This window comes from Ursus americanus, chromosome 8 (assembly GCF_024610735.1).
Source record: "Ursus americanus isolate L20-20 chromosome 8, mUrsAme1.1.p, whole genome shotgun sequence".
In the NCBI taxonomy this organism is placed as follows: domain Eukaryota; kingdom Metazoa; phylum Chordata; class Mammalia; order Carnivora; family Ursidae; genus Ursus; species Ursus americanus.
Genome location: NC_142134.1, coordinates 8423019 through 8449635, shown reverse-complemented (window position 1 = coordinate 8449635; position 26617 = coordinate 8423019). Strand labels below are relative to the sequence as shown.

The window sequence follows — 26617 nt, the reverse complement described above, 5'->3', positions numbered from 1 at the left end:
TCCCTTAAAATATATGCGATTTCGCTTTGTCATTTTTGAGTCAGACTTGTATTTGTATTTTGTGACTTTTGAAGAATTTAGGCACATATTCCAACTTTTTATTAATGACTGGGTTTCATTTTGTTCATATATATTTTTTCTAAGTTTTTGTTGCAGACAACTTAGAAAATTTATCTGAAAATGGCTTCCTATAATAAAAGAGGATTAGGCAATGAAAATTGAGGTTGGGCCTCTGAACTCAGTAACCTTATTAGACAGTAAATTAAATCACTGAACCGAGTTAAAGGATTCAGGGTTTAAATGATGAAAATAAAAATTAGTTATCTATTTAAACACATTATTTGAGATCACCAGAAGTTATTTTAAGGATTAATATTGTTTTTAAGCTCTGATTCAAGTTTTATTCCTATGTATCATAAACTTCTTTTTTAACCAATGTATTTAAACCAGTTTTGTTTGAGAAAGGGAATGGGCATTGAGTCACATTATTTGTTATCATAACAACGTGGGTAGGAGTAGGATAGATCATTCCCAAAGCATTGCTCACCAATTCAGTCCTTTCAAATGCTTCTTCATGAAACTTTTTATCCACGATACTTAAAGTACAAACTTGTGTGATAGGAATTTCAATTTCTCTTCCTGCTCCTGTCTGCCCTCTGGTGAAGATGGGGTAGAACAGTGGACAACACTTAAAATCTTATAATTTTTGAGATATTCCGAGAGCTTAAAAAAAAAAAAAGGTAAAAAAGAAAATGAGGAAAGGAAAAAGATTACTAGTAGATCCTTTGGCACAAAATAACCATATGTCATCTTTCAAGGAATTTTGAAGAGTCAATCCAATTCTCATTGTGTTGTGTATTACAATTTATGTTTCCTTGATGAGATCTCTATTGTTCATAAAAATTGTTTTGTGTTTTAATGACAGTGGATTCTGATATTCTCTTCACTGTGATATATGAAACATTCTTTAATATCACAAACTTAAAATTTTTATTTATGCTCTTTTTGAAGTGATAAGAATGTTACTGAGAAAAAAATTTAAACCAAATATAGCTAAAATATACGTCAGGATATAATGGATGAAATGGAAGTTAAAATTTAATCTGTTGGAGAATTGTACTATTGTAAATTCTTTTTTTTTTTTACATTTACTTCTATGTTTTCTGATATTTTGTAAAAATCTTGTCTCGTTTTTCTGTAAAAATCCTGAGGAAGAGCACACAGTAATATAAAATAATACAGAAATATTTTTAAAATAATTGAATTATTAAGCATATACATAAAAAATGAGTTATCACAAAGTGTTTGTACCAAGTTACCAGCTAATAATTGTCCTGATTCCAAACAAGTACTTTAAACTCTTTATAACAGTGCCTGATTTCCTAAATTATGCAAGAAGAGATGCCACAGAAGACTTGTATATGACTATATACAAATATACAAAATAGCTGAGAACATGTATATAACTAGAACATACATCCAAGTGAAGATGTTCAAGATAGTCAAGGAAAAGAACTTCCTGGGGCGCCTGGGTGGCACAGCGGTTCAGCGTCTGCCTTCGGCTCAGGGCGTGATCCCGGCGTTATGGGATCGAGCCCCACATCAGGCTCTTCCGCTATGAGCCTGCTTCTTCCTCTCCCACTCCCCCTGCTTGTGTTCCCTCTCTCGCTGGCTGTCTCTATCTCTGTCGAATAAATAAATAAAATCTTTAAAAAAAAAAAAAAAGGTAAAGAACTTCCTATTTAAACTTCGTAACTGAATGGAGGTCACATACTATTGCATGGTGATCCTTAGGTTATTTCATGAAGTTTGGTTAATTTCCCTGGAAATCTATAAATCTCTTAGGTATAAAAATCATAAGGAATATAAATATAATTTAGTTGTGATTCATTAAAAACACACAAACACGCAAACATATGTCTTAAAGTCATCTTGTGGTTCATTTGCTCCCTAAAAATCTCATGATCCTCTGAAAAAATGAAAACTAATTTTATATTGGCTTCCACAGCCCTATTATCAGGGTAATTTCTGTGGTTAACTACTTGAGTTAACTATACTGTGACCAGCTATGCCGAGCAGACAGCATTTGAAGTGTCTGGATTCACACTGTTAAGCTAAAGATTGGTATTAGAGAGACAGAGATAGAGGAAAGGGAAGGGTAGGAGGGAGAAAGGAAAGTGAAAAATGGAATGAGCTTCTAAAGAGTGATTTATTCAGTGAAATATTCTAAGAAATTTCTAGAAGTCAGAGTTTTTCCATTTTTCCCCTTACATTTCTCTGTCAGGTTTATTTATAATTCTGTTACTAAATATAAAAAAAAAATAACTGGAAAGCTATGGGTAAGAAATAATCACTTTTGTTGAAATTCTGTTCAACTTAAGTAGAAGTTGAATTTTTACTTAGCTTTACTTAGTAGAAATTTTTTTTTACAGATTTAACCTGTTGATTTAGAAAATATCATTAAGTTATACTTCATGTTTCTTTAATGGTTAGTTACCTTTCAATTGTTTTCAATGATTATCTTTTAGATAAAATTTAATACAAAATCAAGTACAATGAGGATCTAATTAATAAAAGATCTTACATTATTTGAATGAGCTGACTAATCAAACTTTATTATCTTTTGAAGTCTGCCTTTCTCCTGTTTCAAATGGAGGGATACTAGAAATATAATAAATGTAATGAAATGTAAAAAATACAATTTAAAAATTGTTTTAATCAGACATCTAAAATTTGGGATAAATCTGCATGATTGCTATTCTGCTATTTATCTAAATGTTCACATTTATCATAAATATGTATCTCTGTCTTTTCTTCTAATGCTTATTTCAGCATCGTTATTATCTATTACCATGTTTTTATAAAATCATTATTCTTTGTGTATTCATGTAATTGTGCTTTTTATGCTTTAGTTGACGTGTTCTGTCTTGTTTTTGTTCCAAAATGCCTGGCTTATGTTTGTGAGGCTGGCTTGATTTTGCACTAATTGAGTATGGCTTTATATGAAAGTTACTTTTTAAAAATAAATCCCTTTTCATAATGATAATAGTCAATAAAACAGTCCAATTTCTTATTGTCCCTTTTTCTCACATGGGAACTGGCTATTAAGATCTTAATCAGTAATTAACCGCCCCCCCCAACAAGCAGAAGTCCAGCACTAGATAACTTCATTGGTGAATTCTACCAAAAAAATCAAAGAATTAATACCAATTCTTCTCTCCTCCAAAAAACAGAAGAGGAAGGAACACATTCAAACTCATTTTATGGGGGGCGCCTGGGTAGCGCAGTCGTTAAAGCATCTGCCTTCGGCTCAGGGTGTGATCCCGGTGTACCGGGATCGAGTCCCACATCAGGCTCCTCCACTATGAGCCTTCTTCTTCCTCTCCCACTCCCCCTGCTGTATTCCCTCTCTCGCTGGCTGTCTCTCTATCACATAAATAAATAAAATCTTTAAAAAAACAAAAACAAAAACAAAAACAAAACAAACTCATTTTATGAGGACTGTAGTACCGTGACACCAAAACCAGACAAGGACATCACAAGAAAAGAAAATTATGAACCAATATCCCTGATGAACACAGATGCAAAAATCCTCAGCAAAATATTTGCAAACTGAATACAACAATACATTAAAAGGATCATTCATCATGATCAAGTGGAATTTATTCCAGGGATACACGGATGGCTTAACATCCACAAATTAATCAATGTGATATACCACATTAACAAAATGAAGAATAAAAATCATATGATCAACTCAATGGATACAGAAAAAGCGCTTGACAATAATCAATATCCATTTATAATAAAAAACTCTTGACAAAGAAGGTATAGAGGGAACTCACCTCAAAATAATAAAAATCATATATAAGAAGCCCACAGCTAACATTATATTCAGTAGTGAAAAGCTGATAGATTTTCTTCTAAAATCAGGAATAAGACAAGGATGCCCCCCTCACCACTTTTTTTCAACATATTATTGGAAATCCTAGCCAGAGCAATTAGATAAGAAAAAGAAATAAAAGAGATCCAAATTGGAAAGGAAGAAATAAAGATGCCTCGGTTTACAGATGCTAAGGACTTCACCAAAAAACATTAGAACTTGTAAATGAGTTCCAGTAAAGTTGCAGAATATAAAATCGATATATAGAAATCTGCTGCATTTCTATACACTAGTAATGAAATATCAAAAAGAGAAATTAAGAAAATCGTCTCATTTACAAGTGCATCAAAAAGAGTAAGATACCTAGGAATAAATTTAACCAACGAGATTATAGAGCTATACACTAAAAACTCTAAGACATTGGATGAAAGAATTGACACAAATAAATGGAAAAATATTTCATGCTCACAATTTGTAAGAATTAATATTGTTAAAATGTTCATACTACCCAAAGCAATCTACAGATTCAATGCAATCCCCATCAAAATTCCAGTGGCATACAATTCCAAAATTTTCATGGAGCCATGAAAGACACCAAATAACCAAAGCAGTTTTGGGAAAGAAAAACAAAGCTGGAGGCATCATGCTCCCTGATTTCAAACTATAGTTGGCCCTTTAACAATGTGGAGTTTAGGAGTGCTGATCCCCCATGAAGTAAAAATTCATTTATAACTTTTTACTCCCCCTAAACTAATAGTCTACTGTTGACTGGAAGCCTTACTGATAACATAAACAGTTGATTAACGCATATTTGTATGTTATATGTATTATATACTGTATTCTTACAATAAAGTAAGCTAGAGAAAAGCAAATGTTATTAAAAAAATCATAAGGAAGAGAAAATACATCTACAGTACTGTACTGTATTTATCAAAAAAACCTACCTTTAAAATCTGCACGATTCAACACCAGTATTGTACAAGGGTCAACTATATATTACAGTAAGGGCTTATTGTGATGATCTTTTGCAATATACACACATATCGAATCATCATGTTGTACACCTGGAACTTACATAATGTTGATTGTCAGTTATAACTCAATAAGAAAAAGATCTTATAATTTTTCTTTTTAACAGTGTTCTTAGATTTTAAGATGAGCCTAATCAGATCATTCTGCTAATCATTTAATCATTCTGCTGCTGCTCCTTCTCTTCCCCCTTGTCTTCTATTAACCTCCAAATTATCACTCAATAATTTTATCTTACAACTAGAAATATTGTGTGATAATGAATTTCATTTCACAGGGAGTTAAACACATATAGATTAATTGACTCCTAAGTAGCAGTTGCACACTTTCACATAAATCACTCTCTTGATTTGATTATTTTGGCAAAAGCAAGTGAAGAAGTCTCCACTTGTCTCATTTGCATTTAACCACTCATTTCTTTAATAATGCTAATTAAAGAAATCATTTTATCGTCTCGCCACTTTTACTTGTGCAGGTTACATTGTATGAATGCAACCTCACATGCTTATTCAGGATCTTGTCTGTTAACTCACTTTAAAGAAATGGGATCTCTATTATGAGCTAGCAGTATTTTTTTTCTCTTTATTTTTGTTCTTGAGAAATGTGTTTCTGGTAAAATAACATACATTCTGACTACATGTTAGTGTTAAGTATTTTGGAAAGATTATTCAGTACTACTTCATAATTTTCATAGAAAGTATGGTTTTTAACTGATTTGTCCAGTGTTTGAGAGCCAGGAGTTGACTATAAAACTTGCTTGGATTAGAAGACTCAGCTATCTTTCCATATTAATAACTGAAGTAGTTAACTTAGAATCTTCTGCAGAATACCTCAAAACAGATTGTTAATAACTTGCAATATAGACCGAGACACAAATGCATAAAATATGGTAAACCATAGTGGATTTAGTGTTACTACTAAGCCAGTGTTCATTGGTTCGGTGGTATATCCCCATAATGAAGATTATCTAGGGAAGTTTCTTCTTCCTTGCTGGATTTTCTTTTATGATTGTCTGAGTTTTCCTTGTTCACTGATGTTCTTTATTGCACATCAGGATTTGAGACTAGTTTCTTCCCTGTTTTGAACCGAGAAGCAATTTGCAAATGCATTTATGTAGCTCCAACCACTATCTATAGCTACCCCGTAGATCCACAATGATGTAAAAACACAAATCATAGTCCTCTCCAATGCAAGCTATGAAAAATTTTGTGATGCGAAATATGAAAATTTCATGATGCAAAATTCAGTAGTCCTTGACAGAAATAATTAAATTTTCCACAAGAACTAGGATCTTCACATGTTTCATCAATATCCATATAAATGTGAATCCTTCATTTTTATCACACACACACAGACTACTGAGGACTTATCATATGAAATATATTATTTCAAAACCTGCTAATTTTTGTTTTAACATAAAGAGACTGGCTTATTTTTCCTTAAAGTATCCTTCTAACTTGTCCTGTTCAGTAGAGAGTATACCTGGTCCTTTTTACATTCTCTTTTGGTATTTTTCTCCATATCTCTAAACAGGTAATTGTATGGCTACCTCTTGATTATTCAATTTTAGGCATTACCTTTGACTTTCCACTTTCGAAGCTTTACCACTCTCTCCCTCACTATATACTATTTCCATCCCCTAAGCTACATGTATAGGAGTTAAAACATTATATGTTTTGTTAGATTTCTATATTTCCATCACAAATTAATTTCCAAACTCTTAATCTGTTTAAATTTAAAATACCTGAGTTATTGCGTTTATTTTAACTTTTTGGACCTCTGTCTCCAGAATTTTTTGACCTGCCTTCGGTCAGGCCTGGTTGATCCTTTGGTTTAGTCATAGTTTTCATCTTACTATCCACCTTTACCATTGAGAGTATGCATCACCTTTCTCTTGGGTTGGATCTCCCATAGCAGAAACTCATTTCTTCTGTTTTCTTGTTTACACTTTCATTTGGGCAGAGCATCTCCTCCAATAGCTTCCTGAGAAAGGTGTATGAGAGGTAAATTTTTGAGACATTGAAAATCTTCAAAATTTTTTTTCATATCTTCATATTTGAGTTATAATTTGCCCAGGTATTGAGTTCTGGATTTCAAACATTTTTCCCTCAGAATTTTGAAGACGTTACTCTATTTTATTTTAATTTCCAGTTTTGCTGTAGAAAATTCAGTGCCATGCTTATTTTTAATCACTTTTATTTTTATCTTTTATCTGTATATATATATATATGTATATAAAATATGTTATATAAGATCTCCCTTTGTCTCTAACGTTATAAAATTTTACAACATACCTTGGTGTGTAGGTCTATTCATATGCTCTACGGATCCTTTTAAACTAGAAAATCATGATTTTCAGTTATGGGAATTGTACACTATTTATTTGATGATTTCCTCCCCTCTCTTTTCTCAAGTCTCTCTTTCTGAAGATATTATTATTCACGTTTTGAATTTCCTAGATTGATGCTCTGATTTACTGAACTCTTCCATCTCTGTTTTGCCCTATATTGTGGGAGATTTCCTGATCTTTATCTCAGCTCACCTATTGAAATTTGTATTTATGCAATCATATTTTTAGAGTTCCTTGTTTGTTATTCCCCTTTCATAACAACACATTCTTGTTTCATTGATGTAATGTATTTTTTAATAAAAATGACCGTATTATAGTTTCTTTAAAAGTTTTTTTTTCCATTGTACGTTTCTTCCAAGTGGCTTTCTTTTGTGTGTTTGTTTTATTCTCAATATTTGATGTTTGAGGCTTTCTTCATGTATCTAGCAACCCTGAATGAGTGGCTTGTGCATAAGATAATGGATCACTATAAAAGCTGACTGGAAGCTCTGTTCATTGGGTAGATCTTGTCACCAGTGGGCCTTACCCTAAGATAATTATTACAGGGCTGTTTCGCTGAGAAACCTCTAATATTCCTGTCTTTAAGTATTTTGTTTGTTCTTGACCTGGTCAAATTCCTGAGTAAAGAAGAGATAAGCCAGGCTGCATCAAGTTCTGGAAGCCATGTAGAGGGAGAGGGCAGGAATCAACAGCCAGTGTAAAGGGTTACTGAATGTTTGTAGTAAGCTGGTACCCACGCCGCCCTCCCCTGTGCTTCAGTTTCTATAGCCCTTCACCTTGATGGTAAAACAGGAAAATAAGGAAGGCATCTCAGTGATATGCATAACACATTTACTCTTCCAGTCTTCTGCGGGGATGCAGGGGTGGGGAAGGTAGAGGTGATGTTGCCAGCCTTTGGGGATGGGAGAGGGCAACTGAACTCTATTTCTAAAAGCAACTTGTGGTACCACTCTGGGGTCTTTTTTTGGAGTTAAGTGGTAAATTTTTTTTGCTTCTTGGCTTTTCTCCACCTTAGGCCTAGGAATCAGTATCTTTGGCTTAGTTAAATCAGTTAACTGCTTTCCTTCTGCTTACCAGGTTTTTATTGATCTCTGTTATATTGTAGGTTCATTTTTTAAGCTCTTTTTCCTATTATTCTAGTGGGATTCATAATTAAAATACTTTGTGATCTACCCTTTCCAACAAAAAATATATTTTAATATTTTTCTTGCCAGTAAATATATTTCCACACCAACATTTTAATGACCACATAGGAATCTTTTTAGAGATCTGACTTATCCCCTGTTGTAAACGTGGGTTGTTAGAAGCAATATTGCAAAGAACCTCCTTCTAGCTAAAATTTATATCAGTCTTTAAATAAATTAAAAATGTGAGAAAATTATGAATCCTTTCTTAAAATGTTTCTTACTAAACGATGTCTTATTCCTGATAGTATGAAGATGTTTCCTTTTCTAATGGAGACCTTGCAGTGTAAACATTCCATTTAACCACTTTTCCCACCAGATGGGAAATCCGGCCCATGTTCAGTTCATCCTACATACTCAGGCTGTGCCCAGAACAGGAAAGGCACCCGATACATATTTGCTAATGAGACATATGCATAAAAAATGAATTTAAATTATTTTGTTTTAAAACTTCAAAGAGAAGGGGTCTGGTATGAAGGAAGCAGGATGTAATAAATTTTAAATAACTTATTTTCATCACTTTGAGTTTTTTCGAGGTTACTCAGGTCATAAAGTTAGTAAGATTGAGAACCAGATTTAAAAAGAAGGAAGCCAGCATGGCAGGGTGATATATAAGCTTACCAACGCCCCCTGCACCTGGATAGCAAGAGTGCTGAGGCATTTATGCAGGAAAACTTGTAACCAATGGCTTCAAATATAAAATACTAACATATAATACGTTTATTTTGGAATTTAAGGATAAGCCTCCTATTGTATAGAGATAATATACATCTATTGCAGTGAATTCTATGGTTGGATTAAATAAATATTATTTGCTTAATCTAGTCCCGGGTTTCTCAGAGTAGAGTCTGCACATGATCTCTCTCAGAATCACATGGGATCTTGAATATTCACTTTCCTTGGCTCACCTGAGACCTGTGGAATCAGAATCACTGTGAGTGGCCCGGGATTCTGCATATAACAAACTCTGCATATAACAAACTCTGCATATAACAAACTCTGCACATTACAATCTACATGTCTTCTCTAGACTAAAATTTAAGAAACTTTGGGAAATTTAGGTATACATCTTATACAAATTTGAAAAATCTAATGAATTTAGAATTAATGATTGGGGAAATTCTGGTAAATTGATTTAATACATTTTATTGCTTTCCCCTTCCATTTTTACTCTCCAAGAATTCACCTAATTAGCTTACAGAAAGTCAGGAAAAATTACATCTTTTTTTTTTTTTTTAAACTTCGCATTCTCTGATGTGACCAGTGGCTAGAGGCATTAATTTGTGGTTTAAGAAATGAACACATGCGCACTGCATAACACGTCTATTGAGTATATTGCATCTCTGGTCTAGAATTTCTATTTTTTAACCCAACGTATTTTCGATAATATTTTTGTTGAGATTTGTTTTAATTATAGGCAAGCTTGATGTGTTGTGAGAGATAGTTTAAATCAAACGTTCAGGTTGACAATTGATGCAGTGACATAGCATGTATGAGAGCTCCTGCCACAGTGCCTGGAATGTAATAGGTATCAGTTAACGCTTGTCCCCCTGGCGATCATCATTACTTTCTAAGAGTGATGATAAATAGGGAAAGTATGAAAACCATCTCAGTGATAGGTCACCCTCTATGAATGAAATCTTACTATCTAAAAAGTAAAAAAAAAAAAATTAGATCTTTCCAATAATACTAGTTAACATCTACCCAGTATTACTACTTAACATATATATACTAAGCTGTTAGCATGAGGTAGGTGCTTATAATTCTCTCTACTTTAATGATAAGTGAAGCTCAATGAGATTACTTATAAAGTTATCCAAGGTCAACCCAACTGGTAAATAGTAAAGTCTAATTATGAACTCAGAAAATCAGTCTCTAGAGGTCACATCTACTGTCCTACATGTCTTCTGTTGAAGATGTAGAACCATTGCTACTGCAATAGAAAGGCACTTTTCATGTAAAAGCTGATGGGAAAGATGTATCGTTTGATGTATCTTAGTGATAACTAAGTTTTCATCTTCCTACCAGTTTTGCATATTAAGTATTTCTAATAATTTCTTTAAAAAATACTTGATATACCTAAAGTAAAGAGACTGGTAGGCAGTTTTAGGGTTTAAGTGCTGGCTTCATGACTTATTAGCTGTGTGCAGATCACTTAAACTTTGGTCTTAATTTTCTCATCTGTAGTTGGGAATGATATTTACCCATACCATTACCATACAGAGTAGAGATGATCTATATACCAATGCTCATTGAGCTCGTTGTACCCAATCAAATACAACTATTATAATTTAATGTATAGGTTGCTATCCTGAAAGGGTTATGAGAATTTCTGTATTTTATATGAGACATATGTTACATAATTATAACAATTATGTAAGTAGAGTCATATTAAGTATAATTTCTAATATCAAAATCATTAAAATAACTTTTATATTGAAATCTTTTAGTATCATAAATAATATTTTGTTTAATCTCATTGTTCTTTGGATAGAAGACTTTGGCTAGGCTATCCCACAGATACTTAAACTCTTACTCTTTGTTCTTTTCAGCAAACTTACTTGATAACATGCTTTTGCGAAGTTCAGGAAAATTAAATGTGGGGACCAAGAAAGAGGATGGTGAGAGTACAGCCCCCACCCCTCGTCCAAAGATCTTGCGTTGCAAATGCCACCACCATTGTCCAGAAGACTCAGTCAACAATATTTGCAGGTTGGTCATATAAATTATTTAAATCTCGTTTTAACAAAATGTTACACTTTTTTGACTACGGAATTGTGGGCTGATGTTTCCCAAGAACACATTTTGGAGTATAGTGCCTAACTCCATTAACTCTCAGAGCTGTGCCTGTGTTTAGAAAAATTCTAAATTGCATTTGGTGTTCTGAGAGTCTTCTTCCTTGCAGCAAATATCACACATGTACATAAACATAGAACACGAGTCTCAGGCTTGGGACAAGTGTCAAGGAGCAAAAACCAATTGTTTTCTCTCAAAAAACCTTGTCTCCCAAATAAATTCAATAGCAGGGGGTGTCAAATGTGTGAGGATTTTTGTTTTAACTATTCATTTTGTCAGTGGCAATTAATATTTTGGAAAGAACACCTGAGTTGTTAGGAATATTCACTGACTCTGGGAAGCAGCATAGTGATAACGCTCACGGGAGTCTACCAGATGTTAAGAAAGACATTGTCACGGGGCGCCTGGGTGGCTCAGTCGTTAAGCGTCTGCCTTCGGTCCAGGGCGTGATCCCGGCGTTGTGGGATCGAGCCGCAGAATCAGGCTCCTCTGCTGGGAGCCTGCTTCTTCCTCTCCCACTCCCCCTGCTTGTGTTCCCTCTCTGGCTGGCTGTCTCTCTCTCTGTCAAATGAATAAATAGAATCTTTAAAAAAAACAAAAGACATTGTCAGAATAAACTTTTTAGGGGATAATATTTGTATCAAAACTTTCTTTGAAACTGGGCTATTTACCTCTTTTTTTCTTACACATCTTAATGCATCCACATCCATTTTGCTAGGCACTATAGCCTGCACTTACACCCCTCAAGGGACAACAGTGGGTAAAGAGGCATAGCCTAATGAGGCCAGTGTGCCCAGGGGGAGTGGCACAGGCACCAGACAAGTGTGATCTCAAGAGGGAAGATGGCAGAAAAGCAGAGTCTCCCTCAAGAAGGGTAATAGACCCCAATGGGAAGATGGGTTGCTAGGTTTGAAGTCCAGGCAGAATATCTGAGCAATTATTTGGAGCCTTTTTACCCAGGAAGGAGCATGAAGCTGAGCTGAATGTTTTTTGTTTTTTTTTTTCTCCTTCTTGAAAAAGAAAGCATATTCTGAGATATACAGCTCAAGAAATATATATTAACTGAATGACAGGGAAGAATGTTGGGTATATTCATAAATACATATCTTCTTTATTCAGCAAAACAACTCAGCATGGTAGGGCATGCTTATTTCCATAAGGAATTTGGGGCCCAGAGAAGTCTAGTAACTCAGCTCTTACATGACAGAGTGAAGTTGGGATCACGAGTCTTGTGCCATGCTAAAATGATTCCAGAGCTCAGATATATTTCCTGAGAAATACTGCCTGTTTGTAGTAAGTGGCAAAAGTATCAGGAAAATGTCAAAGTTTTCTGAAGAAAAGAAAATTATCAGGAGGAAACCTATTAGGGAGATATTTTACTGTTTTGCTTGAGTGTGTAGTAATTAAGAATAAATCCAGGTGTGTCATTTGAGCTACAGTTCTGGTGATCATATGGGTAGGCCTTCCAAAATTACCCCAACTTTAAATATTTTGTCCTCTTCTCCCTGTAGGCCATTGGAGGGTCCTACGCTGATTTGGAGGAAAGTGATCAGACAGGGCTCACTGCAGTGCAGATTCCCTGTGTGGGAAGGAGAAGGTTGGCGTGTTCAAAGAAGACTGGTTTTCCTAATGTGCAAGGAGCAGGAGCAGGTGTGGTGTAGTTGAGTCTGGAGCCAGGAAAGATTACCCATTGCCTGGTCGGCTCTATTAAGAATGTTCTTCTTATTCCTGGAAGCATTGGAGGGGGATTTGTTTAAGCAGGAGTAGCAGTGGTATTGATGTGGATTTTGGAAGGACAGTTGGCGTGAGAGACCGTGATCTTGGCCTCGGGTGGTTCTGGCACAAGAGGGAGGTGCACGTGTAGGGAAACTATTTAAAAGGAAAGTTTTACGTTGATGAACTGGATGTGCGAGGGGGCCAGAGGGGCTTCACAGGTTGCTGGATGTACATTTAGATGTACAGTGTAGGCTTGTAAGGAAAGTGGACAGAGGGGAATAATTAAGTTCCAATCTGGACATGCTGAGTTTAAGGTTTTTGACACCTACAAGTGGAGATACCAAAGAGTAGGCCGTGGGATATGGATTTGGAGCTGAGATAAGAGTTTGGGGGGAGAGTCTAGAGTGAGTAGAACATGAGTCAGTTTTTGCTGTGAAACAAATAAGCTCAAAATCATAGTGACTTACAACTGAAGACATTTATTTTTTCATTCCTGGGTCTCCGCATGGGCTGCAGCTGTGCTGGCCCTGCTGGATTGGGTGGGCTTGGCATTGGGCTGCTGCTTGAGTTCAGGCCTGCTCCACATGTTTGTTCATCCTTCTTGGACCAAAAGCTAACCAGGGCATATTCTTTCTCACTTGACTGGGAGGGAGCAACTTCCTGTACTTGTGGCAAGTCCTCTAGCATTCCACTTACCAAATCAAGTGATACGGTCAAGCTCAACTTCAGAGAGAAGCCATGGCTAGGGTGGGGCATGAAAAATCGCATACAGTAATAGAACAATCTAGTAGGTCAGAGTTAGGACTGAGCTTTGAGACATTTAATGCCTGGGTCAAGGAGCTTCTTCCCAGAAGAATGAACAAAAAGCAGTGAGTATGGTAATCATTGAAGCCAAGTTCACAGAGAGGAGAAGTAAGGTCAGCTGTGTTAGAAGCTGTTAGAGGTCAAGTTGGGTAAGAACCAAAACATGGCAGTCAGATTTATTGACCTTGATAACTGCAGTTTAGAAATATGTATTCCAAAGTCCTGAATTCTTGGCCATCAGCCAACCCCTGAACTGGATCTCAAAGGAGTGAATATTCACTCTTGGGTAAAATGCACATCCTTTTTGCTAAGAAGATGTTAACTCCATTTGAGTCTCCTGTGAGCTGAGATCAGTCATGTGAATCACAGGGGCTGCTTTTGTTCCCAGGCCCCAAGACCCGGAAAAAATTCAGGCCTCCATTCCTGTAAGCCCACGATCTACTCTTTTGACTTCCAACAATCAGTACTCCTCATGCTATCTTGGTGAAAGATACCCTCCCTCCCCACCAATCAGTTGCACCGATACTTTTCTAAAGTGCAATAAGAATGAATGACTAGAAAATAAATGTAAAAATACTTACAAATTGCATGTTCCATGTTTTTTCTGTTTTTCTGTTATTGGGATTCAGTGGAGCTGAATTTATTGCTATGCAAGTTTCCGTTTCTGTATTAACTTGTGTATTAACAGAGCAGCAACAAGCAGTTTGCTGACCTGCAAGAGAACACGCTTGGAGTAATGTTGCATTCAGTCTTGCACTCCTAGGTAAGCCAGTTCTAAAGACCAGGGTATGCTTTGTTGAGGCTTAGATAAGGGCTCGTCCAAGCTGTGTGGCCTGAGACCTTGTGGTAAGCAGGTCTTAGCCAATCTGGGGATCCTAGGTAGGTCCATGCTCATTACCACTCCCATATTCCTGGACAGAATACTCTAAAAACGTAGCCTGAATTGGGAGAATATCCTACTTAAAAGAGATTCTGAAATCCCACCTGATAATTCAGAAAATATGTGTAAAGTTTAGAGGGTTTTTAAGCTCTTCATAAGTAACATCAATCATGTTACCAGCCAACACCGAGGCCAGACTCATTCTATTTTTTTTTTTTTTAAAGATTTTATTTATTTATTTGACAGAGCGAGCCAGCGAGAGAGGGAACACAAGCAGGGGGAGTGGGAGAGGAAGAAGCAGGCTCACAGCAGAGGAGCCTGATGTGGGGCTCGATCCCAGAACGCCGGGATCACGCCCTGAGCTGAAGGCAGACGCTTAACCGCCGTGCCACCCAGACGCCCCCAGACTCATTCTTGGCCTTGATTCCTATCTGGGTACAGGTGTGTCTGCTTCCAAAATCCATGCTGCTTCCGTTGACTCATGGCATACATGTTAGAAGATGCAGTGCAAATATGCTGAAGAAAGTATTAGAACCTTTTTTTAATATCCATAACTCAAAGTAAGGGGTGAAGCCATTATTTTCTCTCTCAAGATAATATCTAAATTCTAAATATCTTTCGAGCTGTTACTGTACATTGTGAATCCTTCCCACTCCATTTCTAGATTTATTCCTAGGACCTGAGACTATCATTGCATGCCTCGAATGCTGCAAATTCTCCTGCAACAACTCTTTACATGACTTTCACCATGCCAGTGTTTTGTCTTATTTTCCAGCCTTGTGTGTCTATTTTTTTCCCTGTATATAATCTGGTCCTGCTTTACATCTTCTTCCTTGTTTCACTTGACTTGGCCTCTGATAGTCATTTTTGTTACTACTCACCACCTCTCAAGTTCACCCAGGCCCTCGCACAAGTGTATCCATCTCTAAAAATTATTTTTTATTCTTTTTCAGAGATGATTTTAAGTATGTTACCATTTATCTTACTGGGTTTGACCAAGAATTCTGCCTGGACAGTTTTCAGGGCTTAGAGGTGTAATAAATCACATCGGATGTTTGCACAAAGGATGTGCATATGACACCAGGCTGCCTAAATGAAGAATTAGATAAGTCTCCCAACCGTACCTTGAAGAGTCACAGGGGGAGAAGGGAAATCTTAAGGGCTGTGAGCCTTTTTATAAAGTTTGCATTAACCCAAGACTTTGAAACCTCTTGCTGAATGTGATGATATGAGTTTTCAGACAGGTGCTCCGGCCCTAAGATCTCAGAGTGTTTGCAGTGCACATTTTCCTCCTCTGTTTATACGTCTTCGGTTGTATCCTTGTATTCCACTGTTGCTCGGGCCCGCTGAATATTGAGCTTTATGATCTTTTAAAGGACCACTGAAGACTTTCAAGCATAGCAGGAAAAGTGAGATTTGTCAGGAGGCGCTGTAGAAGTCCAGCGAGAGGGGACAGGCAGGCCTGCTGCAAGGCTCCCAGAGCAATCTGAGTGAGAGACAGAGAGCATCGGCATGGGGTGGTGGAGGTGAGAATATACAAATGCTCGATTCATGCAAAAATAGAGACAAATTCAAACAATCTTGTACCTCATAGAAAAAAAATGAACAAAATGCCAACTCACTTGGTATGGCCGCTAGAGAAGGGTGTAAGATAGTGACACATTCTTGAAAGTAAAAGGCATCTCTCACATTGGAACTTCATCAGTAATATAACTTCACCTTCCTATACAGAGACGATGTCTCAGAGGAAAAACCAGGGATGGGGAGCAGTAGTAGCCGTGTATGTTTTACCCTCTTACCCTCACTACTGTGGGAATACACCCGTCTAAGAGGATAAGGAAAAAACATAAAACCTTTAGGATTGTATTACTTTGTTAATTACCACTGTTCAACATTCTTCTTGCTTTTTTCCCCAAGTCTGTAGAAAATCCTTTGACTAGCTTCTGATCTCTGTCCTTACTGCTAGAAGCTGAATGACACGGTTTCTCCTACGATTGTGGTGTTCATAGACTCTGAGCTCCCTCAGAGCGAAGGCGACATCGTCCTCAGCCTGTGTCTGGGCATCTAACGGCCTGAATCATAAATGCTCCGTAAACATGTGTCAAGTGAACTTCTGTTAACAAAGATCCAAGCGGCTTTCACTGTTTTAGCTAGCTAAAATTTACAGGACTTAAACAACTGCTCCGAAATTTGTATGTATCTTTGAGATGATCCGTGCCAGAAGACTTCAAAAACTTTCTTTATTCCCTTGAATGTGGAATAGGTATTTTAGAAGACAGAAGGTTCTCAAGGACTGATTTTAAAACCTACTTAAAATCAAACAGACTTTCCAATCAATTCTGGCTGAAACCTAAAAGAAATTTGAAAGAAATTTAGCAATTCCAGTATTTCTCGCATACTGAAATAAAATTGGAATACATACTGATGAGTCAAGAAGCTGTAATCTTTATGGGCAGAGAGATCCACTTCATCAGGTATCCATATCTATAAATATTTTTGTCAAGAACAAAATTTTAAACTATTCAGTAATTAAATAATAATTTAAGTTATTTAATAATTTAAAAAATACTTTAATAATGCTGTAAGACTTCCTGTCACCCTGACTGGCCAGAACAGATAAACTCTTCTTAACTAATACTTAAAAATTATTTTATAGTTAAATTAATCTTTATCAAGATCTAAGCTAGTTAGAAAAAAAGTTCTACAGCAGTCCCTTCTCAACTGTGGTGGTCATGTGTCTGAACAACCATAGTGTCTGCAGCAGGGAAACATAACATGTTAGTGAAAGAGGAGAGGTAAAGGGACTGCAACGTGAGTAAACCTTATAAACCCTTGACTCACTGAAATAAAACAGTAAAGAGAGCACCTTAGATAAAGATGCTGGCAGCGCAGCTTTAGACATTTATGGAATTGGTTTCTGACTATTCGACGAGAACCCATGAATGAATGGGAGTCCAAGAGGCAGTTTTTACACCCAATGTGACTAGAAATGGGAGGCGTGCTGGCTCCGAATGTACGTGCCCCCAAAACTTTGGGCCGCGAATACCCGTTTCTCACTTGCTTACTTGCTCCTTACTGAAAATCCTTTGAGGAAATTAATTCCCTAGTGATCTCTCTGGATGTTCTAGACACTTCTTTGCTTTTCGAGTATCAGGCAGATTCAAGGAGCCACAAACCTGTGGCACCGTCCGATGGTTGTAACAAAAATTCATCATCAGTGCTTTGACCTCACGTTACCTATAAATTCTCAAATGCTTTGCTTTTTCATGAATTAACATTATGTTGAGAAGCAGTCAGTGATGATGATGACAATTCTATTTTGTTCATTACTTGTCTTTACCTGTAATACAGGGGGAGCATTTTTGACATGTGACCTCAATTTTCTTTTTTTTTTAATTCAAAATCATTACTGTAACCAAATGACATCCCTGTATACATCTCACTACTTTCAGTTTTGTTTAAAATGATTTCTACTTTTGTTTTCTTCATGAGGCTTCATTTCTTCTTGTTACCACTTTCAATACTGTGGGAATGATGGGGTAATAATAATCAATATAAGATATTTAAAAACTAAGCTTAAACATGGCAGCCAGGCCGCAGAATATTCAAATAAGTCATCACCAAGACTTAATTGACTTTTGCGACAGTCAGCAGGCATCTGTCTCTCAGTGGGGGAGTTGAACAGCGCTGACTTAGGAGCACAGGTTGGTTTACATTTGTGTTTGCTCAAGAATTGAAAGTTCTCAAGCGATTCTTAAGCTTTTGTAGTTGTACTGCTCCTTTCCAGTTAGTGTCCCTTGCTGGCTAGTCATTTCAACAAGAAGCTTACAAAGTATTTTTGCATTGCTTTGTTTTGCTCCGGGGTGGCTCAGTCGGTTAAGTGTCTGCCTTCAGTTCAGGTCCTGATCTCAGGGTCCTGGGATGGAGTCCTGCATCATCGGGGTCCCTGCTCAGCGGGGAGTCTGCTTCTGCCTCTCCCTTTGCCCCTGTCCCCGCTCCTGCACTCTCTCTCCCTCTTTCTCTCTCATGAACAAATAAAATCTTTAAAAAATAGTATTTTTGCTTTGTTACAGCTAATATGCACTTGAAATGGTTAGAGAACCATGTTTCTGCTTGTCCTCTGGCAACATATTTGGTTTCTGTCCGAATTGATGACTTATGGGACACTGACTTTTCTCCAGGGCTTTGCTCCTACTCTACGCCGTCTTTGTATTTTTAGCTCCGCCCTCTTTTCAGACAAGGGAGTGTATTTTTAAGGCTTGAATTTACTCTCCCTGATTTCTTTATATTTCCCAGGAGATTGTCAGAGTAACTTGCCAACAGCTTAACCAGCTTTTTAAAATTCTTTTTTTTTTTTTGATCCTTATGAATTCCTTTCCATATATTCAGATTTTGAATAAGGGGAACTCATAAATAAGGAGAAATTAATCTTTTTAGATTCAACAGATTGTATCACTTTTTCTAGCCCTGTGAATTCCTAATGTCAGCAAATTAAGGTTCCTTTTTCTCTGATAATTCCTGAATTTTACTTTTGATGAGAAATAGAAATTGTACATATGGTCTAAATGGGAAGGAAAGGAATAAAGAAAAATCACATGGGTATTGTTTGCTCATATTGTTTAAATTTCTAAGGGACAGCTCTTTTATTTATTGCCTTCAGTGTTTGCATGCTTCAGATTTTCATAGCAATTTCAGTAAATTGGCCAAAAGCCCCCAAAGAATTCAGAGCCAGGGCTGCTCAGAGGCAGTCTTTCCGCCATGACAATATTCATGCATTTGACCTTAGTCTAATGAAGAGATTTATCACTGGCCCTTCCTAGTCATTCGTTAGTATATTTGAACTTTGCCGGTCTAGTTCTTATAAACTGAGGGGTTTTGGATCACTGCAGGGTTATAAGCTCAGTAAACAATTCTAGGGGTGTTGACGATAACCGGAGGACTAATGCATGGCGGAGCGCTGCCGCTGATGCGGCATAGACGAGCCCACAAATCACGGCTAATGCCACGCTCACAGCTTCCCTCCCTTGACCTTCAGGACGACGTTGCCGTATCTGTCTTGGCCGTTGAGCAAGCATGTGTATGAGGAGAACATGGAGATGTAATTTAGCATTTTCTTCCTTAGCACACGCAGTAGTGGCTGGTGACTAACATGAGGAGTCTGCTGGCGTTCATCACCCTAGCTTGTGAAGACAGGAAAGTCTGTTTATAAGTAGTTCTCTACGTCAGAGTTCTTGTTTGCCAGATTTGGCCCCAGGAGAGGATAGTGCAAAACGTGGGGATGAAGGAAGCTAGAGGTTTTTGACTCAGGGCCTGATCCTGTTACCATTTGTTCTGCGACCTTGTTCACGTTTGTTAGACTCCCGAGCTTTAATTTCCTCATCTGTAAAATAGAAATAGTATCACTTTCTTTCCATTGTCATTGAGAGGATTAAATGAGATGGAATAAGTAAAAAAGTTTTTTAATCTAGAAAACCATACAGAAATTTAGAATTTTGTTTCTTTGTTTTCCATGGTCTTGTTAAAACCCCTTCTTTCTGTTGTTCATCCTCACTCCACCCCCCAGTACCGTCTGCTTACAACAAAGCTTGATGTTTCCCTGTGACGGATCAGCCCCAAAGCAGAGGGGCCAAGTGGTAGAACCTTAGCTCGGTTATGCTGTGCTGATCCCAGCTCCTACCTGTCTGTCTTTTGGTGCCTTAGTAAGAGAGAAGTTTATTTCGTTTGGAGCAAATGGAACCAACATAAATGTTCACCTTCATGGGGGCCGACCCCTGCTGGGCCTCTCACTGGCGGTAAGGCCCTTGAGAAATTCCTCAAGCTCTCTGAGCCTCATTCCTAAATGAGAATAATACTGCCTTCCTCACAGACTCATTTTTCTGGATTTGTGGAGATGATGCGTGTGGAGGACCAAAGCAAGTGTTTAGTAATCGGTGTATATGTTATTAATAGCGAATGTTATATGGAAACTCTGGCTCCTTCTTTCTCACAAGTTTCGAGACAGAGAAGATACTGCCAAATGTCTTATGGTTATTAAATCAAATTTCATAAAAAGAAGTTTTGGAATTCTCTTAACAGATTGTAACCTGTAATGATCGACTTTTTCCTTGTGTGTAAAAAACAAACGATAAACATGTTCCTTTCCCCCAGACACACATACACATACACACACAATACACACACACATACACACATATGCATACATACACACATACACACACTACACAGATATGCACATACACACATACACACAATACACACATATACACATACATACACACAATACACAGATACACACATACACACACACAAACATACGTATACACACATACACACATACACACACAACACACACAACACACACATACACACATACATGCATACATAAACACATACACACACAATACACAGATATACACATACAAACACATACAATACACACCCACACATATATACACATACACACATACATATACACACATACACATACATTCATATGCACACACATACGCATACATACATAGACACACGCACACACACTTATTTGCCTGTTTGGTCTTTAGCACAGATGGATATTGTTTCACAATGATAGAAGAAGATGATTCTGGGATGCCTGTGGTCACTTCTGGATGTCTAGGACTAGAAGGCTCAGATTTTCAGTGTCGGGTAAGGAAGATAACTTGATTCTACTTTGTGAACCTTTTATTGCTGGCTTTCAGTCAGGTTTCAAGTTAGATAAAACAATTGCTTTTCTTGACTAGCCTGTTTTTGATAAGTTGGAAAATAATTTGAAATTCTCTAATTGGGCCTATCCCGCCTTCATTTCAAAAACAAATGTTATTTGTATTTTTGCTGTTAAGTTCTTGCTTAGTGACTCATTCGATCACCTTGCTCAGATTCCAGTTTCGTTAATCGCATTCATCCAAGCCTTCCTCAGTTTATAACTGTGTGCCCTGGTTATTACAAACATAATAGTAGTTTTGTGGAAATGCAAAAGCTGCAGAAAGGTAATACATGGGAATTTAAGAGAAATTTCCTAATAGAAAACAACATTTTCGGGATGTTTGAGGAAAATTTTCAGAATTTTATGTGAGCTTTCTAAATAGTGTTAGTTCTCTAACAAGTTTTAGATTGTGACTTTGAAATTTAGGGGAACCCACTAATACTGTTTGGGTTCAACTTTAGGATACCCCCATTCCTCATCAAAGAAGATCAATTGAGTGCTGCACAGAGCGGAATGAATGTAATAAAGATCTGCACCCTACACTGCCTCCACTGAAAAACAGAGGTAAGGAGAGAGAAGCCTTGGGGCTGGAAGAGCTTCGGGCCCGAAGAAAGTAAACACCAGAATTTCTCTGTCTCTCCTAAATGAATGTACCCGTATCATTTTCCACTGCTGGGGCAGGGGCCCGAACTAGGCTGACATAATTCAAAGACATGGGCAAGTAGTTCTTGGAAAAGTAGTCACATGTGTCTTCATGCTGGAGAATCTAATTTCTTTAACTTCTTCCACTTCCCTGTAAGAACTGGAGGTCCTAGAGCTTGTAGTATGTTTCAGGAGCATAGAGGAGGGGCAGACAGTGTTTTATGCTTACCTCTGAGTATTACTCAGAATTTGCACTTCTCTCAAAAACTGCCATTAGGCTAACATGCATTAAAAAAATAAAGGACTGAATTGGATTATTTGCCGGATGCATTTCCTTTTGTTTGTGCTGCAGCAACTACGTTTTAGGCAAATCATATATCAGGATATTGGTAGAGTGGGGAAGATGTCTAGACAATTTGATTTCAAAACTTGTACATTTAAGTGTTGTTCACTGAAAAAAGACAAACACTGCAACCTGAAAGGCTTTTTGTTAAAAACTGCTCCTCCGTTTCCTTTCTTCTCCTTGCTCTCACCACAAAATAAATGACTGGAATTGTCAGAGTCCTAAAACCTAAGTCTTATATAAGTGGTTTAAAAGGATTTCTCATGATTGATTTTATTTCTTGAGAAAATCTTCCTAACAAAATATAATGATGTTTCATGGGTTTGATGGTAGCATTTTATAACATGTTTCTGCTGAAGCCTAGAAAGCTATAAAGGATTGATTCATAATAATTCACATAAAACATTCACAGACAACTTTTTTTTTTTTTAATATATTGCCAATCAGCATAGTAGGCATTAGGGATACAGAAATGGATGAAGAAAATTCCTGCTCTCAAGACTTGCACACTGGGATGTGAGAAATATGTAAATATTTAAATTATATTTGCTCAGGAATATCTTAGTAGAGTCAGATTATAGGTATAGTAAGGACATAAACAAGTCAGTAGTTTATTCTGCCTGGGGTGGGAGGATGTCAAAAGAGCTTCATAGAAGTGACACTTGAACCAGACTTTAAGGTTGAGCAGGAGTTCCCTAAGTGGATAAGACAGGAATAACAATTTTAAAAAAATTATAATGGTTAACATAAGCCAAGCATTATGTTCAGTATCACATTAATTAACCCATTTGAGTCCCACCACCATCATAAGAGGTACTTAGAATTATTCCTTGTTTAAAGATGAGGAAATTGCTGCACAGAGAGGTTACCTAATTTTCCCAAAGTTGCACAGCCTCTTAGTAGCAGTGACTCTGAACAGAGGCAGTGGTAAATGCAGAAGTTTGGTTTACAATACTTGAGAATCATTTGCAAAATACAGGCATAGCAAACAGCATGGGTGGTTGGAGAAAATCTCATAATTAAGTTGTCTAAAACCCTCATTATTTAAAGTAGGTCTGTAGATCAGCTCATTAGTATCACTCGGAACTCGTTAGAAATGTGGAATCTCAGGGCGCCTGGACGGCTCAGTTAAGGTTAGGCATCCGACTCTTGATTTTGGCTCAGGTCATGGTCTCAGGGTTTGAGACTGAGCTGGGCGTGGAGCTCTGCACTGGGAGTGGAGCCTGCCTAAGATTCTCCCAGTCCCTCTCCCTCTGTTCTTCCCCCCAACTCCCTCACGCTCTCTCAAATAAATAAATAAATAAATAACAATTAAATAAACGTGGAACCTCTGGCCCCACCCCAGACTACTAAACTTGCTTTTTAACAGTATTCCTCAAGTGATGTGTATGCACATTACAGTTTGGGTAATACTTTTGGTAGAAAAAGACAGGACCTGTATGTGGGTATAGCTAGAACACTTGTGCCTCACCATGTGAGTTTGCTAACGGCGTGTTCAAAGAGAAGTCTGCTGATGTCAAATTGCTGTAAAGTTCTAAACGTTTACTTTCAGCTTTTGTAGTCATGTCCTTGTGAACCAATTGCAGAAAGTTGGCGGTCTGTAGACATTATTTTGAGTAACACTGGTATGGGGGCTTATGTCTTGGGGATGGGGGAGGGAGGACGGTGAGAAATGGCTGGACGTGAAGGTAGAAGTGCTAGATTTTAGGAACTCTTCCCTCAAGGAGAAAAAGTTGTCCACATGCAAGTGAAAGTGCTGTGTCCCTGAAGTTGCTAGGGTTTAGGAGAATTTCGACTCTTCCTGTTGCCGAAAGGACTACAATGCGCGTGTTGTCCTGTAGATGGAGCCAGATTCTAGTGAGCACTAGGCAGATAAGGGAATGTTCTGAGGAGGTTGAGCATGCAGGGACAAGAGTAGAATAAGTCTCTAGAGAATGGAGTGAAAAGGCTTTGAATAGAAAGGCAGCAGCATAATCCTTGTTTTAGAGCAGTCTAGGAAAGAGGATGTAGGAACGGCTGGTGCAAAATACTGAAAGTTATACAGGGTGGTAGGCTGGCGTGGGGTTTAGCGGCATTAAGGTTTAGTGCTTTGAATTTTGAGGATCCCAGGTAGTGCCTAGGTGACTTCTCTCCAGATTTCATCTCACTCTTCCGGTGCAGTCATTTTGGGCTCCAGTAAAAGTCACCGCAGGCTGCAGTCTGAGAGTGCTGGCATTTTTAAACACAGCTCTACCATAAAGCTGCTGCTTTTTTTTTTTTTTTCTTTAACCTCCACCATATACACTGGCCATGGTCAGTGGTTAAAAAGGAGAGTGGGATGGGACAAGTTCTGGGTGGGTACATTCCGTGGGTCCTGCAGAACCACTGCTTAATGCGAGGGAGGGAGCCAGAGTGGGACCCTCTAAAGCTTAGAACCCAGGCTGATTTTCTGGCCTAAGGACCATGGAAATCATCCTCATAGTTGTGATATTTGCTAATGAGTATGGGGCTCTTACTTACTATGGCTCTTTTCTAAGTACTTTACATATGCTAACTTACTGAATCCTCATAACCTGATGAGGAAGGCATTGTGGTTATTATCCCCATTTCATAGACGGGGAAGCTGAGGAACAGTGAGGTTAAGTACTGTGTGATGGTTACCTAGCTAAAGTAAGTAGTAGAGAAAGGAAATGGGCTGATGGTGTCCTCTTATGGCATCTTCTGCAGAGAGCTCTGAATGACAATCTCAAAAAGAAAAAAAAATTATTTTACTTCTGTAAGAGGTAGGAAACTCTAAAATAATGGTTAGCCACGGCACCTAGTAATCGATAAGAAATGTTACCTTAAAGCCTCTGTTTATTATGTTTGCTTTGCTTTATTTATTAGATTAGATTTTCTCATATTAGAGGGTTGCTCCCTTACTCCTGTGTGCTGGCATGTGCTGGCTCAGTCCTCCCCCTCCCTTCCTTCTAAATGCACATTTACCAAGTCCCAATTGTGTAGTAGCCAGTGGGTCTCAAACTTTAAGTGCACCAGAATTCACCTGGAGGGCTTGTTAAAACAGAGTACTGGCCCCACCCAGAGTTTGATTCAGTATATCCGAGTGGGCCCCAGTCATTTGCATTTCTCAAGAGTTCCCAGGTGTTGCTGATGCTGTTGGTCCAGAAACCACACCTTGAGAACCCCTGTACTCAGCATTGCTCAGTAGATTATTATGTATTATTATAACATATTCATTATAAATTGTATGTCAGATGACTAAGCAGAGACTATGTTTTCAGAAGACTAGAAGGCTAAAACATCCAGCTCACCATTTTGGTTGTTGTTCTTGTTTCTTATATAATTGCTCTTCCAAAAAAGGTAAATGAATAACCGAATAACCGTTTCGCAAAACATCTGTATTACTAGGTGCTCCATAATAGCTGAGGGGAGGTTTCATTACTAGAGAGCAGAGAAGTACTAAGTATAGTGGTAAGAACCTTGTCCTCATTAAAAACAAACAAGAAAATCTTTTCTACTAATCCGGAGTTTTCTCAGACTCTTTTTTTCTTTCTTTTTTTTTAAAACTTGGGTACATTTAGCAGGAAATTAGAGATACACGGTCCCGTGCAATAAGGATTTATCGACGTTTATTTATGTCCTTGAAATTTTATTTGTCATCTGATTTGAAAAAGAAGATGAAGGGGGGACAGAACACCATTTACATTCTTTGAGGAATACTGGTCTTCCTTTTGCTTTTGCGTTTTCCCTCTCAGCACCAGAAAAACAGAACATCCTAGGCTAACATTCTTTCTCTCGAAGGAGGAAATATGGAAAGTTATTAGATCAAATGCAGCACCTTCACATGAACAATAAAATATGATCTGGGAAGCCCAAGGAACATTGCAGCTGGTGCAAAGAGTCGGAAGACATGACTGCTTTGATGGAGAGGCTTATAGGGAGAAGTGGTTGTGCCCTGGCATCTGGCTCCCTGCCTGCAGAGGGGATAAGGGCACCGGGATGCTGGGAGAAATGATGTGTGTCTGGACTCTTGGCATCTGATGGTTTGACCAGGATATTGGGAGTAAAATGCTCTCGAGATGGTGTGTAGGCAGGAGAAATCGATGAGGTCCCCCCCCAAGTCACTTATTATAGTTACTTATTTTTGTTTAATTTTTTTTTAACGAGCCCTTAAAGAAGTGAATGGTGTTGAAATGAACGGAAGTTGTTGCTTTATTAAATGGGATCCTCTAATTTGGCTTTTATAAAACCAAAGAAAGTTTATGTGATTTTTTGAAATAGATGTTTATG

The 26617-nt window shown here is 37.6% G+C and overlaps 1 protein-coding gene across 7 annotated transcripts in view; it reads left to right on the top strand.

Annotated features, from left to right (window-relative positions):
• Positions 1–26617, top strand: part of BMPR1B (bone morphogenetic protein receptor type 1B) — a 381259-nt gene that overhangs the window by 323004 nt on the left and 31638 nt on the right. For 4 of the 7 annotated variants that reach the window (XM_087863970.1, XM_045792149.2, XM_045792136.2 and 1 more), the window contains 3 exons: positions 10999–11158; positions 21203–21305; positions 21825–21927. In XM_087863970.1, the coding sequence (XP_087720096.1) occupies positions 10999–11158; positions 21203–21305; positions 21825–21927 (366 nt within the window). The remainder of the gene's footprint in view (positions 1–10998; positions 11159–21202; positions 21306–21824; positions 21928–26617) is intronic. The other 3 variants (XM_087863972.1, XM_087863971.1, XM_045792142.2) reach the window with 1 other exon arrangement.